The sequence below is a fragment of the Lygodium microphyllum genome, chromosome 4, assembly GCF_053477565.2.
Source record: "Lygodium microphyllum isolate KBCC chromosome 4, Lygodium_microphyllum_v1.1.10, whole genome shotgun sequence".
NCBI lineage: Eukaryota > Viridiplantae > Streptophyta > Polypodiopsida > Schizaeales > Lygodiaceae > Lygodium > Lygodium microphyllum.
Window position 1 is genome coordinate 121,626,452 of NC_141138.1, and position 14,319 is coordinate 121,640,770.

At 39.9% G+C, this 14,319-nt stretch overlaps 1 protein-coding gene across 1 annotated transcript; it reads left to right on the forward strand.

The window, feature by feature from the left end:
* Positions 1 to 1,122: 1,122 nt before the first annotated feature.
* On the forward strand, positions 1,123 to 9,174 carry LOC148037554 (uncharacterized). The gene is made up of 6 exons (XM_087676501.1): positions 1,123 to 1,557; positions 4,455 to 4,607; positions 6,041 to 6,134; positions 8,142 to 8,224; positions 8,353 to 8,506; positions 8,604 to 9,174. The coding sequence occupies exons 1-6, from the start codon at positions 1,300 to 1,302 to the stop codon at positions 8,837 to 8,839; spliced, it is 978 nt and encodes a 325-aa protein (XP_087532627.1). The 5' UTR covers positions 1,123 to 1,299; the 3' UTR covers positions 8,840 to 9,174.
* The last annotated feature ends 5,145 nt before the right edge of the window (positions 9,175 to 14,319 follow it).

Consider the following 14,319-nt stretch of genomic DNA (forward strand, 5'->3'; position numbering starts at 1 on the left):
CCATGCATATGCCTAAAGATACTGGTGTGGTGTTAATAGAGGCTATTGTCTTGAGTGACTGGGAGGTAAATGGAGCTTTTCCTAACTTCTGTGCTTGTGTTGCTGAAGGTAAGGCACCTATGCGCCCATGATAGTAATGATACTCAAAGAAGACTCGATCAATGACTTTGTCAGATAGGGTATGTAAACATGTATCTTTCCCCTTGTGTGATAGTGATGTTTCTTATTTGTATGCAGGCTATTGTTTGCACCCCTTCTTTGGTTCACATGTTCTTTCTTTGTTGACTTTTTGATTCTCTCCCTTTTGATGCTATAGCCTTTAGGGGGAGCTTGATTCAAGCTTATCCATCTATAGTGAAGGGCCTCCCAGTGAGCTAGTTTTGAAGCATCCATTGCAACTATTGCCTCTAGGATATTAGTGGGGGATTTATAATTATTGGTTGCCGAAGGTGAGAATGTTTAGAATGCCTTATAGGGCTACAAAGTTGTTAGTTATAGGGGTTTGCATTGGATAAATGGGAGTGAGTGTCCTTGGTTATCATGAGGAGAAACATTGTGTAGGCGTGGGGGAATCTAAAGGTATTCTCCTTCATGTCACCAAATCTTGCCTCATAGATCACGACAAGGGTTGCTGATCCTTGCCATAGTGATTGGTCAAATCCATTTGAAATATGATGTAGAAAAGAGCTTACAAGAGGCACAATGCCTGTATGAGATAGCATAGACAATGTTGGAATAATGGTTGGGTGAAGAGGCTAAAGGTGAAGTGACAAGGAGGGGGGGACTAGCGGCTATGGAGCTAGTGTTAGCAATCTCGACAGAGGTGTTAGAAGGCACAGCTACCGCAATCAAGCCAGGGATGGGGTGGGAGGGATGCATGTCACATTGACATGGGGCACTTGTTCTCACCACCACGTGTCGCTTCTTTTCTCCCCAATGATTAGTTGGAGCACCAAAATGACTAATTAGACTAGTTCTTTGCTCTCTAGCTTAGTTCTCCCAACATCTTTAAAAAAATATTTTGAAGATTTTCATAGTTTTTCTTTCACAAATTTGACAATTAACATGACACGAAACTTCTGGATTTATTAGAGAATACGAGACATCCTGTAGAGGAAAAAATATATTGGATAAACCTCCAAATGTACAGGCCTAATAACGACCTTGACACGAAGAAGCAGGAAGCAGCAACGAAGTCGTACGTAGCAGAGAAGAAGGAAGAAGCAAGAACACAGGAAGAGGCAGGCACGGAGGGAGAAGAAGACGAGGCACACGAAGGGAAACACGGCGAGAAGGGTCATGGCGTCGTTAATGCAGTGCGGCGGCGGCGGGCCGGTGACCTTCCACTCCTGGACTCGCTCGAACGGCAGCTTCCTCTTCAGGTCCACGACGACATGCTCGCCTTCCTCGTCCCGTTGTTGGTTCCCTAACCACCTGCGAGTGGCCGCTGTCAGTTCAGTCTCTGAGGAAGCCCCTCCAGCTGCCGCCCCAGCAAAACGCCATGACAAGCCTGTCTCTTTCGTTGCTGGAGCGTCTCGCGGCCTTGGTCTTGAATTCGTGAGTCACCTATCCTTATATGTATCCATAGCTATGCAGAGACGAAGAAAAATAGACAGGTATAGTTGAAAGATGAAAACTATTTCTCTTGCGCCTTTGCTGTGGTCGTTGTGCCATTCTTCTGTCCTCCATTTATTTTTAATGTGCCTTTATGACTCATGCTGCATTTCCATTTGTCTCTCTTGTGTCTTTGCCGTAGCGTGGCTGTAATTTGTAATTATCATGCCATTCTTCTATCCTCTGTTGGGCTTCAATGCATGAAGTGTGATTTTTTACTTGCCATATTTCTATCTGCTGTCGTTTCGCAATGTTAAATCGTGGTTATATTACACACGCCAATTTTTGGTTCAAATGTTTGATTTTCAAATATCTAGGGACAGTTTCAAATATTCACACCCATTTTCGGTCCTCCCAACTGATTCTTTATGCTACCAAGCACGGTTTTGGCTTCTGTTACCATGTAGCCATACATCCGAAGGCATTAAAGGTTTATCAAAGGATATATATCTTGCCGCCTGTTATTTAAGAAGCTTTTATGTAATGCAACAGTAGCAGTAACTGTTATTAAGACCTGTACACCCCAGGCTGTACACGCCAGGCATTTCAGGTTCATCAAAGAATACATATATCATCAAAGAATACATATATCTTCACAATGGACTTGTCAGGCAGACTGCGATAGATTATGCAAAGCCTTCACAATGACGATGCAGACGAATATTCAGAAGGCCTATGATTCTGTTAGCCGTTCATTCTATTGCACCTTATGAAAACTATGTACTTTGACTTGAACAAGGGTAAAGATGAATGGTGTCCTGTTTGATAACACGGGCAATAAGGCAAGGGTATTCTTGCAGTCCTCTCTTATCTGTTAGTCTCACACACCCTATGCATTCTATGTTGAAAATTGCAGATGGTGGGTAATTTATTGGTTTTCATCTTTCAAGTTCGCCACAATAATTGGATAGTCCTCTCTTATTTGTTAGTATTACACAACCCATGCTTTCTATGTTGGAAGTCACTGATGCTGAGTAGTTTGTTGGCTAGCATCTTTCAAGGTTGACTCAATAAGTGGGACAGGCTTTAAGTAGATGAATCTTCCATTTTTTAATATGATAGGTTGATAATTGATAGGGCTATGGTAGATTGAGATGTTTTTGGTTTGGCTTTTGAGATGATTTTGGTTTGGCTTTCAGTTGATGTGTTCTCATGCAGTCAGTGCTCCTAGTTGCATGGGCCAAAATAGAAACCTTGTTTGGTGTGCACCTTATGTTCCATATGTGGCATCTTTCGGTCCAAATTGGCAGTTGTCTTGGTTTCTGACCACCTTCCCCAACATTGTTATTTTGTCTCAATTTGCCCTGAAGCTTGATAGGATGAGCACAGAACCCCATTATTGTTGGTTGGCTTTTGGGCCTTAGCAGATTTGGATGACAAGGAACGCTTTCACTTTTAACTGTCCTTTGGACATCTGGGCCTATATTTCAATGATGTAGGGGTTGACTTTAACAGCTTTTGTATATTAGGACATAGGAGTTACAAACAATGATCAAGTACTCACTTGGTTAAGGATGGCAGAAGAAGTAGAGTAATTATTACTGCTCGCTTGCAGTCCTTGTTGTGGGGTATGCATGCTGGCTAAGGGCAATAGTATATCTAATTCTCGGCTAACACAAGTTGTGGAGAAGGGGGAGAGAGGAAGGGATAGCTAGTTGGTACTGTAGAGGTACCAAATCTAATGACTTTTTCCTGTACTCTTACCATTCAGATGACTGTCTTTCTTGCTGAACTTTTCTACTTTTTTGATGTTTTGGGTGGAGGTTCACCTAAAAGCAGAGTGTTTCCTGGGCCTAAAGAGAGGACTTCTCCAATGTTTCTCTCTCTCTCTCATCCTTTGTCCTTTTGCGGAGCTTTTAGCTGTCTTACCATGGATAAGTTACCGTCTTTTTGAATTGCACTGAACTCCTTTCATTCTAGGAATGACCTTCTCTAGGATCTGACAAGTCTTTGTTTGTTCACTTCTATGAAGGATATGCACAATTTGTTCTTGTGTTAAATTGTGGATGACAACAATGTTATTTTGGATCTCACATGAAGTTGCATGGTAGCAATGAGCAAGTATTGGAATGAAAGCAGCACAAGAATACCCTCAATGGGTTCTATGTTATCTCACTTTTGGATTGGCATCAGTGGCAAGATCAAGGGCAATGCTGGACCATGTCAAATTTGGCCCTCAATGACATTTATTGACTTGTTTAAACATTGTTAGCACTACTTTTTTAGCTTGCTCTGCCAAAAGCTTCAGCTCCATATAAGTTTGAACATAAATACTCAGGTCCATACATTTTGTTATGTGTATATGACATCAAAGAACATTTCATAACTGGACATCATTATGAAAGCCTTCACACTATCTTGGAATAGTGCAAACAATAGTATCATTGTTTGCACATGACAATCAAGAACATATCATAGCAATTGGAATAGAGGAGGAGTTGTGACACAATTGGAATTTAAGCCCTCTCCTTAGAGGGGCTATATTTTTGTTGGTTAACCTTGGCTGAAGGTTTAGGTAACCATAAGTTTTAATGGGCAAGCATGGATGGATATGCCAACTTCATGATTAAGTTCTTTCTGCTTGTTAACCTCGGTGCACTATTGTTTCATCTGAAAGTGCTTCATACCTGTAGTCTAATTATGTGGTAAGAGAGGTGCTGAAGGTTTAGGTAACCATAAGTTTTAATGGGCAAGCATGGATGGATATGCCAACTTCATGATTAAGTTCTTTCTGCTTGTTAACCTGGGTGCACTATTGTTTCATCTGAAAGCGCTTCATACCTGTAGTCTAATTATGTGGTAAGAGAGGTGCTTAACAGTTTTTCCTTTTCCATTTTCAGACTCGCCAGCTTTTGTTAAAGCATCCAGAGTCCCCAGTTGTTGCTGGATGCCGAAATCCAGATGAAGCACACGACCTTTTAGCATTACGGGATCAACATCCATCACGGCTGACTATACTACGCTTGGATGTGACAATTGAAAAGACAGCACAGGTGCGTTATGGAGAGGAGCCTTAAGAAGCACATTAATGAGCAGTACCAGCCTGGCTAAATTTCTTGTTTGAGGGCTTGTTGGCATTGTTTCCTGTTATTTTTTTCTGATGTTTATCGGATGCTGGTGTATAGGAATACCTCCACTTATGTCACTGTAGAGTTTATCCTGAATCTGCTGAGGAGTCTTCCTGTTTTTGACTACTTTTTAAGTGGCTTTGCTAGGCAGTGTTTGGTTTTGTGGGAATTGCCTATGTTTCGCTAATTTTATATCATTATGTCCTTAGATAAGATTATATGTTGGGTACATGGTCCCATCATTTTTGAAGATAGAGCAAGGTGGAGTGGTGTATTCCAAATGCTTTTTTTGATCTGGGTTCTTGATTCTATGGAGGCAGAGTTGGAAGAGACACCTAAAGCTTAACAGGTCCATCAAATTAGGAAGGAAGAATGCAACTTAGAGAATGGAAATTAAGAGTATTCCGGTTGACACCCTGTCTCACTGGGGACTTCACTTCACTTAGGTTATAAACCCCAATTTACAAGTGTTTATCTAGGTGGAGCATCAGTTTCATGTGCTTTCATAGTTGGTCTTAGATTTCATGAATCTATTAACAGAAATGGACTCTTAAAAAAGTCTTACATGTCTGTTCAAGTTTGACCAAGCAGAACTTGAAGGGAATGGTTGATACCTGGTCAGAGTCTGAAGGTTGACGGTTTTCAATGTTAATGCAATAAGAAGTAGCATTGAAATCCATTAAGAAGTAAAAACTAACAATCCTCATGAGTTCACATTTCAATGCCAGATGAGCGAAACCTGTTCAAGCTGATGATCCACACTTAGGAATGCCCCCTCCTCTGTTGTGCTGAACATCTTATCCTCGGGCTGTGGGTAAACCACCGCATGCTAGGCTCAACAGGATACATTATAATCATTCTTTACAGACTCCGCAATTTGTTTTTAATATGGTGTGCAATCCTCCTTGCACATTTCATACAGCCTGCTCAGAGTCTTGAACCATGAAAAGGTTCCATGTGACCTTAGTGTGCTGCATCATTCCTCCAGTGTTTGCCAGTTCATAGCTTTCACATGACTGCCCTTCACCTTATGTCTTGAGTACTTGTTACTACCGTGTTGTTATAGAGGTGATAACTTAGGTATATTGAAGCTTCGCTACAGTTTTGACCTGCTAAGCAAGTTTATTCTCTGGTAGTGGCTCCCTTGAATTAAGTGTGCATGTTGCAACCACTAAACAGTTATGGCAACTGACCTGTATGGAAGTTTTGTATGCAGTGTTGCCGTGCAAAGATAGTTTATTCACTAGGAGTCCTGTGAAATAAGTGTGCATGTTGCAATTAGTAAGCAGGTTGGTAAGTAAAACAGGTCAATTAGAGATCTCCAGAAGTTGTTGACAATCTTGTTTCTTAATTTTCAGGAGATTGCTGAGGTGATAGGTGAAAAGTACGGTCGACTTGACTTGTACATAAACTCTGTAGGAGTTCTTCACATTCCGGGTGTGATGCAACCAGGTATACCTGCCTTTTTTACTTTTTTAATCAATTCAATGTGGTAAAGGTTTCAGTGTTTTTCATTGGTAGTCCAGAAAAGAGGTTTGATTCTCTTTGAGCGCATGGGTTAAGCTCTTTCCTTTGATTTGTCTGTGTGCAACATGATGGCATGCTAGGTCTTGCCTTAAAAGGTGCATTTTGGAAGTGCCTCACCTAAATGCATTGCTCATAGACTCTATGAGATCTTTAACTATAAACAGGGAAATGTGCACCTTCATAGAATCCTTTTAGGAACAGATGCTGAACTGTGAAAGCCTCCAAGGACGCTAGTCCACAAGGACAACTCAGCAGTTGGAGATATGAAGTTAGCAAGAGGTGTGGGCTCCCATTGAGAAGAAACATGTAACCACTGTAACTTAGTAAGTGCTGGCAGAAGCAGCAGTAATTTAACATTTTTTTAAGAGAACCAGCTTGTCCAGTTCTAGTGGTAGAGTTTAGTTTCCTGTTTGGAGTTAAAGATTTCATTACCTTTTCAGGAGTTCTTCACACCCCTAACAGCAGTAATAGCAGATTTCCTTCAACGATAGGCCGATAGCTTCTCTAGTGCTAGATTCCATATCCTCATCTAGTAACCTCTTTATGGAGGATTTCTCTCCAGTTTCCTCTTCAGTACCTTATTTTCTTCAGAGATTTTAGTGTAATAGCCTTCCCATAGAGCATCATGGCAGTCTCAACTTTCAAGAGCCAGCTCTAATGACCTAACCAGCTGGTGAGGGTTCAACCAGGGTAGAGACAACAGCTTGGCATTGTTTACATTTTCTAGAGCAAGAGCAGTTAGCTTTAACTTCTTGGTAGCAGTTTCCAGACTCCAGTTGCCAGTGTTAGTGTGTCCTCAAGAGATTTTGACAGTTTTACTAGGAAGGAATGGCACTAAGGGGCATTTGGATAGCCCATCTTACAGTAGAACCACCATCTTTGGCTTTTGTGGTATTAAGAAATCCCTACTTGTGGTACACTCAACAGTTCGAATAGGGTGAAGTGGGTTTGTCGGCTGTTGTATATGCAACAGTTGTAATAAGGCAAAATGGTTTGGTCAGCTGTTTGTCTAGGTCAACTTCCATAGGATGCACAGTTCAGCATATTTTGGTTATTAAATCCCCTCCAGAGGTTTCAAAGAGATAGAACCTCAGTATGTCTTCAGTTTCCCTCCTCTTGCCTCTTTGTTGTTACTTAGTGCATGTGAGTTGGGAGTGCAGTTACTTAGTGAATGTGAGTTGGGAGTGCAACCAGCCCTTCCACACATAAGTGTTATAGGAGGTACACTATCACCAACGGGAAGACTATCAAGGTTTGGTTTCTAGAAAAGCATTCCTGTGTTGTAATTGTGAAAGAGGGAGTCTGTTTTATTATTAACTTTATGGAAGTCAGAAACATTTGTGTTTGAGATGTCAGTTTCTATGTAGTTAATTCAGGAACAAGGAAATTTAAGGGAGGTTTAGAGAGGAGACATCAACCTGAATGACTGTGTGAAAAGGGTGAGGAGTGGTTTGTTACGAGAACCTAACCCACTACTTTACATGCTCATGGAATTGGTGTCACGAATCTATCAGAGAGCAGTGCACTGAGTAGCGGAATCTTCAATTATGCTAGGTTGTGGTAAGACAACAAGTTTTTGTTGCTCCTTCAACTCAATCAGTCAGTGTGCGAAGGTCTAACCAAAGTAAAGTTGTTTCACATATTGTGAATATGAATTTGGTCCCACATGTATCCCATCCAGGTGCTAGTTTGTGATCCTTCATGGGATACGTGGTCTTGTCAACTGTCATTCATTCTCTTCTCCTTTGTGGAGGGAACTCGTTCTCCAGTGTTTATGTATTCTCTTTGTGGAGATTGCATTTGACAAATAAATAAATGAGTCAACTGTCAGTCAGTAGAAATTATGATATTGGTTCAACCACACGATGATTTCTGGTTTGATGAAAATTGCGATCATTAACTTCGTTGTTTGGTGCTGGTTATGTCTTCCAGAGACTAGATTAGAACAAGTATCTCCAGAAAATATACTCCGTGCATATAGAATCAATGCAGTTGGTCCAGCTATTGTTGCAAAGGTATGCTATTTACCTGCTTCATATGGTTTTGTAAGTATTTGCGTATTATCCACCTTATGGTAGGTCAGTCTAGAGCTGTTAGTGCTGGTGAGAACTATGTTTCATAATCTTTGTTCTGCTGCCTGCAGCATATGATGCCGCTTCTTAAATTAGGTAAGGGAGAAGGTTCTGGCAGAGGAGGAGCAGTGCTTGCACATCTAAGTGCAAAAGTTGGTTCTATTCGTGATAACCAACTTGGTGGATGGTATTCTTATAGAACTTCGAAGTGTGGACTCAATTCACGTATGTGGCGATTCTTTTGATATATTTCTGCACTATTGAAAGTTTTGACATTTGAACAAATTTTTGGGATTGGCTAATTGTTCATGTTGTTCTTTAGTGACGAGGAATATTGGTGTTGAATGCCTACGACTTAAGGAACCTGTAATTGTTGTCTTACTCCATCCTGGGACTGTAGACACCGATTTGTCAAAACCTTTCCAACGCAATGTTCCTCCTGAACAGTTGATGACTTCAGCAGCTGCAGTGGAGAAGCTTCTGAATGTTATTGATTCATTGAAGCCAGAGGATTGTGCCAAATTTTTTGCATATGATAGGCAAGAGCTTCCATGGTAGATCTAAGGAGTACACTTCGATATACAGGAGACCATTGCCAAAGCTTTCTGCCGTTTCACAAGGAACTTTTCATCAAGCTTTATAATGACGGAGTGGAGTTTTCTTGTCTGTTCACTCATGAGTTTTGCCCACATCTAAGTTGGCAGGAAAATGCTTAAGCAGACAGTTTTTAACAGTCCTGAATGGCAAATCCAATGGTGGCTGTCTGCACAATCATCACAGATTCTGAGGGGGCTTTTTGCACCTTTGTTCACAGCTCAATTCAAACATTCTTTAATCCCAGTCACTTGTAAAGATATTATAGCATGGTAAACTTACCGCCGTATTTTGATTCACCCAGAGTGATCTCTAGGGCCATGATCTCTGTTGCATGTGCCTTACTGGTGGCCACTTAGAGTGCTGTCTAGGTTCATGATGAAGTTCAAATCTTGAAATAACTTATTTTGATACTTTGTGTGTTAGTACTTCTGCATTGATGCACCAATTTGGTATGTGTCCTTGAATACACCATTTTCCTGCAGCAATTGGAGGTCTATCAAATGTTAGTGATCCACGATCCATCAAACTTCCAACTACATCTTGCACAACAGTGGTCACAAAGCATTCCAGGAACACAGGGAAAGAAGCTCCCTTATCTTGATTTTTTCCAATGTGGCGGTGTGATATTTTGGGCTTGTGCAAGTTGGGAACATGGCTTACCAGTAGATGCATGGTCTCATTGATCGATGTTCTTCCAATCTAAACACGGTCAATGAGTAGGTTTCTAGAACTAGTGTGTTAAGTGTGGTCAGTCAAAGCTAGTGAAAGGATTCCATAGGTGAGTAGAGAGTATGGATGTGTTCTATGGTGGAATTTTATGATTGAAAATAATTTAGGGTTTTGTTGTTGGATTGCCAAGAATACCAGGTGTTACCTCTGTTCTTTGATTTTCCAAAGTGTGCTATGGGAGTGGCATATCATTCTTGAACAATGGACATGCAGGATGGTGGTTGGTGAGTCTCATAGCTTTAGCGTGTTGCAGCCTGTCTTATTTAGGCAGATTGTCAAGTTTTCCAGGTAAATGTAATGGAAGAGCGTCATTGCACATTGCAGTAAGAGAGCTAGCGTCACTCTGCACTGCAGCACGAGGGCTAGCTCTCTTACTTGATTTTCAAGGTCAATGTAGTTTTCAATTGGCATGTACATATCTTTGTGCAGGCATTGCCAAGGTTATAATCATATAATTAGTAATATAGATTGCTATGTATGGGGACCCCTGAAATCATGCACATTGTACTAAACAAAATTGACGTTCACTGTGATCCAAATTGTTTTTCTAGACCACTGAATGGAGTAGGACTGGATTGTCGGCAGCCACATTGTTTATTGGTGGGAGTACTGCAAGGAAAGCATTAATTAAGAAATGAATATGCGCAATAAATCCGATAAAGGCCAAGGATTCTAAAGGTTTGGAAGGAGGCAATGGTTGTGTTGAAGATGGGTTTTGTGGGGATGGTATTAATCTTTGAGGTTGTAGTTTTTGTTTTTATTGAATAGTTTAGTGCGGGGATGGATGAAAGAAGTATGCAAGTGACTTATTCTATTAATTAGTGAGATAAGACACATAGACCTGAATGGCCAAAAAGGGGAAGGGGGGGCTTCCTCTAGATATTAGCCAAGAAATGGCCATGCACTACTTTAGCATTTTTCCTAGCCTAGATAGGATAGCTAGCAAGCTGAATGGACAATAAAGCCTGATTGCAATAGGACCCTCCTTGATGATTGTCCCAAGGAGGACCAATAAGTTGAGACATGCTTGAACACATCGTGTGAGTATAGGTGCCCAACCAAGTGATGCACCTATTGAGGCTTGAACAAACATCACATTTCATAGAGATCTTTGCAAATGCCTAGATAGGATAGCTAGCAAGCTGTATGGACAATAAAGCTTGATTGCAATAGGACCCTCCTCCATGATTGTCCCTAGAACCAACTAAGCCAATACATGCTTGAACACATAATGTGAGTATAGTTGCCCAACCAAATGATGTAGCTAATGAGGCTTGAACAAATATCACATTTCACTGAGATCTTTGCAAATTGTAAGCCGGTTAACTTGCGTGTCAACCATTTTTCTCCTATGAGAGGTATACTTTAAGAGCAATAGCTTTTGGTTGATGATGTGTTTGGAGAGAGAGAGAGAGAGAGAGAGAGAGAGAGAGAGAGAGAGAGAGAGAGAGAGACATTAATGTCCTTCAATGCCTCAAAGGCATATAGAACAAAGGCACACAACAAAGTTTTAATATAGTTCACTTTGTGGTGCCATTGGCACAAATAGAAACTTGCATTAGGGTGCCATTGGCACAAAGAGAAACCTATATTAGAGTGCCATAGGGTGCCATTAGCACAAAGAAAATATCAATTACCAAAGGTATCTAAACTACCATCTAAATCATGTCCTTAGAGAGAGAGAGAGAGATTAATTCCCTTCAATGCCTCAAAGGCATATAGAACAAAGGCACACAACAAAGTTTTAATACACTTCACTTTGGGGTGCCATTCGCACAAAAAGAAACTTGCATTAGGGTGCCATTGGCACAAAGAGAAATATACGTTAGGGTGCCATTGGCAAGCACAAAGAAAAAATCAATTACCAAAGCTATCTAAATTACCATTTTAATCATGATGCAAGAGGAACTTGGTTCTTTTGAATTCCTTGATGATGAATTTTCCACCTTGATAACCTACCCATTCGCCCTCCTTCCCAGTTACCTTCATTTGGGCAGTTTCACTTAGTCATTATTTGAGTTGTGTAGGTGGAAGTTCATATATGATCCATACTTTGGTTTTGTTGAAACATTTTGATTGCTTTAATAATTTTTCATGCTTCTAAACTTCAAAGTTGCTTGGTTATTTCCTTGCTTGATGTTTTTCCATGGTGTCATCGATTTAAATCCCTTTTCTTTTAGAATTGGCCTCAGTTTGGTCTCTAGATTGTATGTCTCTCAATATCATTGGCACTCTTCATCAATTCATTTCCCTCTCTCTCAAGGAGGTCTCTTAGTGTGCATGGAATGCAATCTTCTTTTGCAATGTACCTTCATTAACTAGTTAAAACATACACTCTTATCATACCTTGTTGATCTACCACCTTTTTTGTTTTGATTTCCTTCTTTACTTCCTTTGCACTTTGCTTATTATTTTCTTGATTCCATATAGCCACCTATCCTCATACATCATATGATCTTAATTAAATAGCTAAAAATGATGGGTGTGTTGGATGTAAAGTAGGTGGATAGTTGTCCCAATGTTGCTATTCTAAGGATGGGTGGATTTGATTAGTTAGGTGCTTTTCGTAAAAAATCATAGGAAGGGCTAAATTGTTATGATTATTGTTTAGAGCTGGATCTTAGAACATGGTTAACATTGTTTTAGAGGGCCAAAGTGAGATTATGTTATGGTAGAGGGGTTGATGCTCAACTCCCCCCCATCTCTCTCTCTCTCTCTCTCTCTCTCTCTCTCTCTCTCTCTCTCTCTGAAATAAAGTGTAGAGGTAGTTTGCTCTTGGTCTTGATTGGTTGTAAAGTGACCCTTCTTGATCATGCATGAGATTTTGACAAAGATAAAAAAGTCATAGGAATCTTATATTGATCCTAATAGGTGGAGGCCATGACATTTTGCTACAAGATAGACTCAAAATTACCTTGCTAGCTAAGTTTGTAAATCCTATGCGATGCAAATGGTGCTATTCAAGAAAGGAATCTAAGTGACTACTAAACATTACCTCCCCTACATTAGATAGGGGTGAATAAGTTACAAATACGAATTCTACCACTAGGATGCCATAAATTCATATTGGGCATAATAAGTTACAAATATGAATTCTACCACTAGGATGCTATAAATTCATATTGGGCATAATTTGTCTTAAGAAAAACAAGTCTTGAATCCTATGTGCCAAAGAGGAAGTTACCTCCTAGGGCTTGGAGATGCAATATTGTAAAGACGCAATGAATAATTGGAAGGACCGAAGTTCAACTAGTAAAAACTAGCCAAATCCGGAAAGGGCAAAAAAAAGGGACAAGGCCAGATCATCTATATGATCGGACTGAACAAGGTTGGAGAAGACCAAGGAAGGCATGTTATCTTTGTGGATCGATGATTTTGATGATGTCTTTCTAGAACAATTAACACAACTATCCCTAAATTGAGAAGTTGACCACGAAATAGAGTCTATTCCTGAAGCTAAATCCATATCCAAAAAACCATATAAGATGCTTGTACATGAAGCTAACAAGCTTAAAGAACAACTAAGATAATTAATTGAACAAGGATTGATATACTTGAGTAACGTACCTTGGGGAGTGCTTGTTCTCTTCATATCATACTTTATCAAGGACTATTCCCTTACAATAGCACCCTAAACTAATCTGTTGAAGAAACATATTCTAGTTATTTGAATAGTTAAGTACCAAGAGAGAGTCAATAAACTCAAGGAACATGTAACCATAGTCCTAGTACTTAAAACTCCCATACTTTAGTACAAGAAATTGAAGTAATCATTGATGCAAGTGGATTTGTGATTGGAGGAGTCTTGGTGTAAGAAGGAAGATTTGTGGCTTATATCTCATACAAGCTAAAAACCTATAAATCCAAGTATACCACACACAACCTAGAGCTACTTGCAGTAATTCATGCCTTAAAACTACGAAGATGTTATCTATTGGGAAGAAAGTTCACTCTGGTGATAGACTTCACAAGCCTTAAGTGGATCTTCAACTAGATTGACCTGAACCAAACACAAAGAAAATGGATTGAGACATTATAAGATTTTAATTTTGAGATCAAATGGCCATTAAGAAAGGACAATGTTATTGTTGAAAAGCATTCTTAAATAGTATAGTCAAGATAAGTATTCATATTTGACAATCCTATACTAGAGGTTATACATCAAGCCAATCACCATGATAAGGAGTATGAGCTACTCATGACCAAAGTACTCCAAGGAAGAAGCTTAGACAAAGAAGGGCCTAATATGACAGACTATCACACAATCAATAGGTGTGTCTATTACTAATATCACCTTTGTATCCCAAAAAGTCAAGATGTTAAAGCTAAGATATTGTGGGAAGCTGATGATAGTCCCAAAGCTGAACATCTAGGTTGTGTAAAGACCTTAACATGGTTAACAAGAGCTATTGTTAGAGACAAATGAAAGGGGATGTATTGCGGTATGTGACCCAATACCTAACTTGCCAAAGGATGAAGGTGGAAAGAATCAAGATACTCGAAAGATTTCAACCCTTTGACATCCGTACCTGGAGTGGGTCTATAAGCATGGACTTTGTAGTTGATTACCCATTGTCACTAGTGAATATGACCTTATCATGGTACAATAGCCAGATTGATCAAGGTTGCTCACTTGATTATAGTCAAGACTACTTATAAATCCTTTGACATTGCATGAACCTTTGCCATGGAGATATTTAGACTTCACAAAC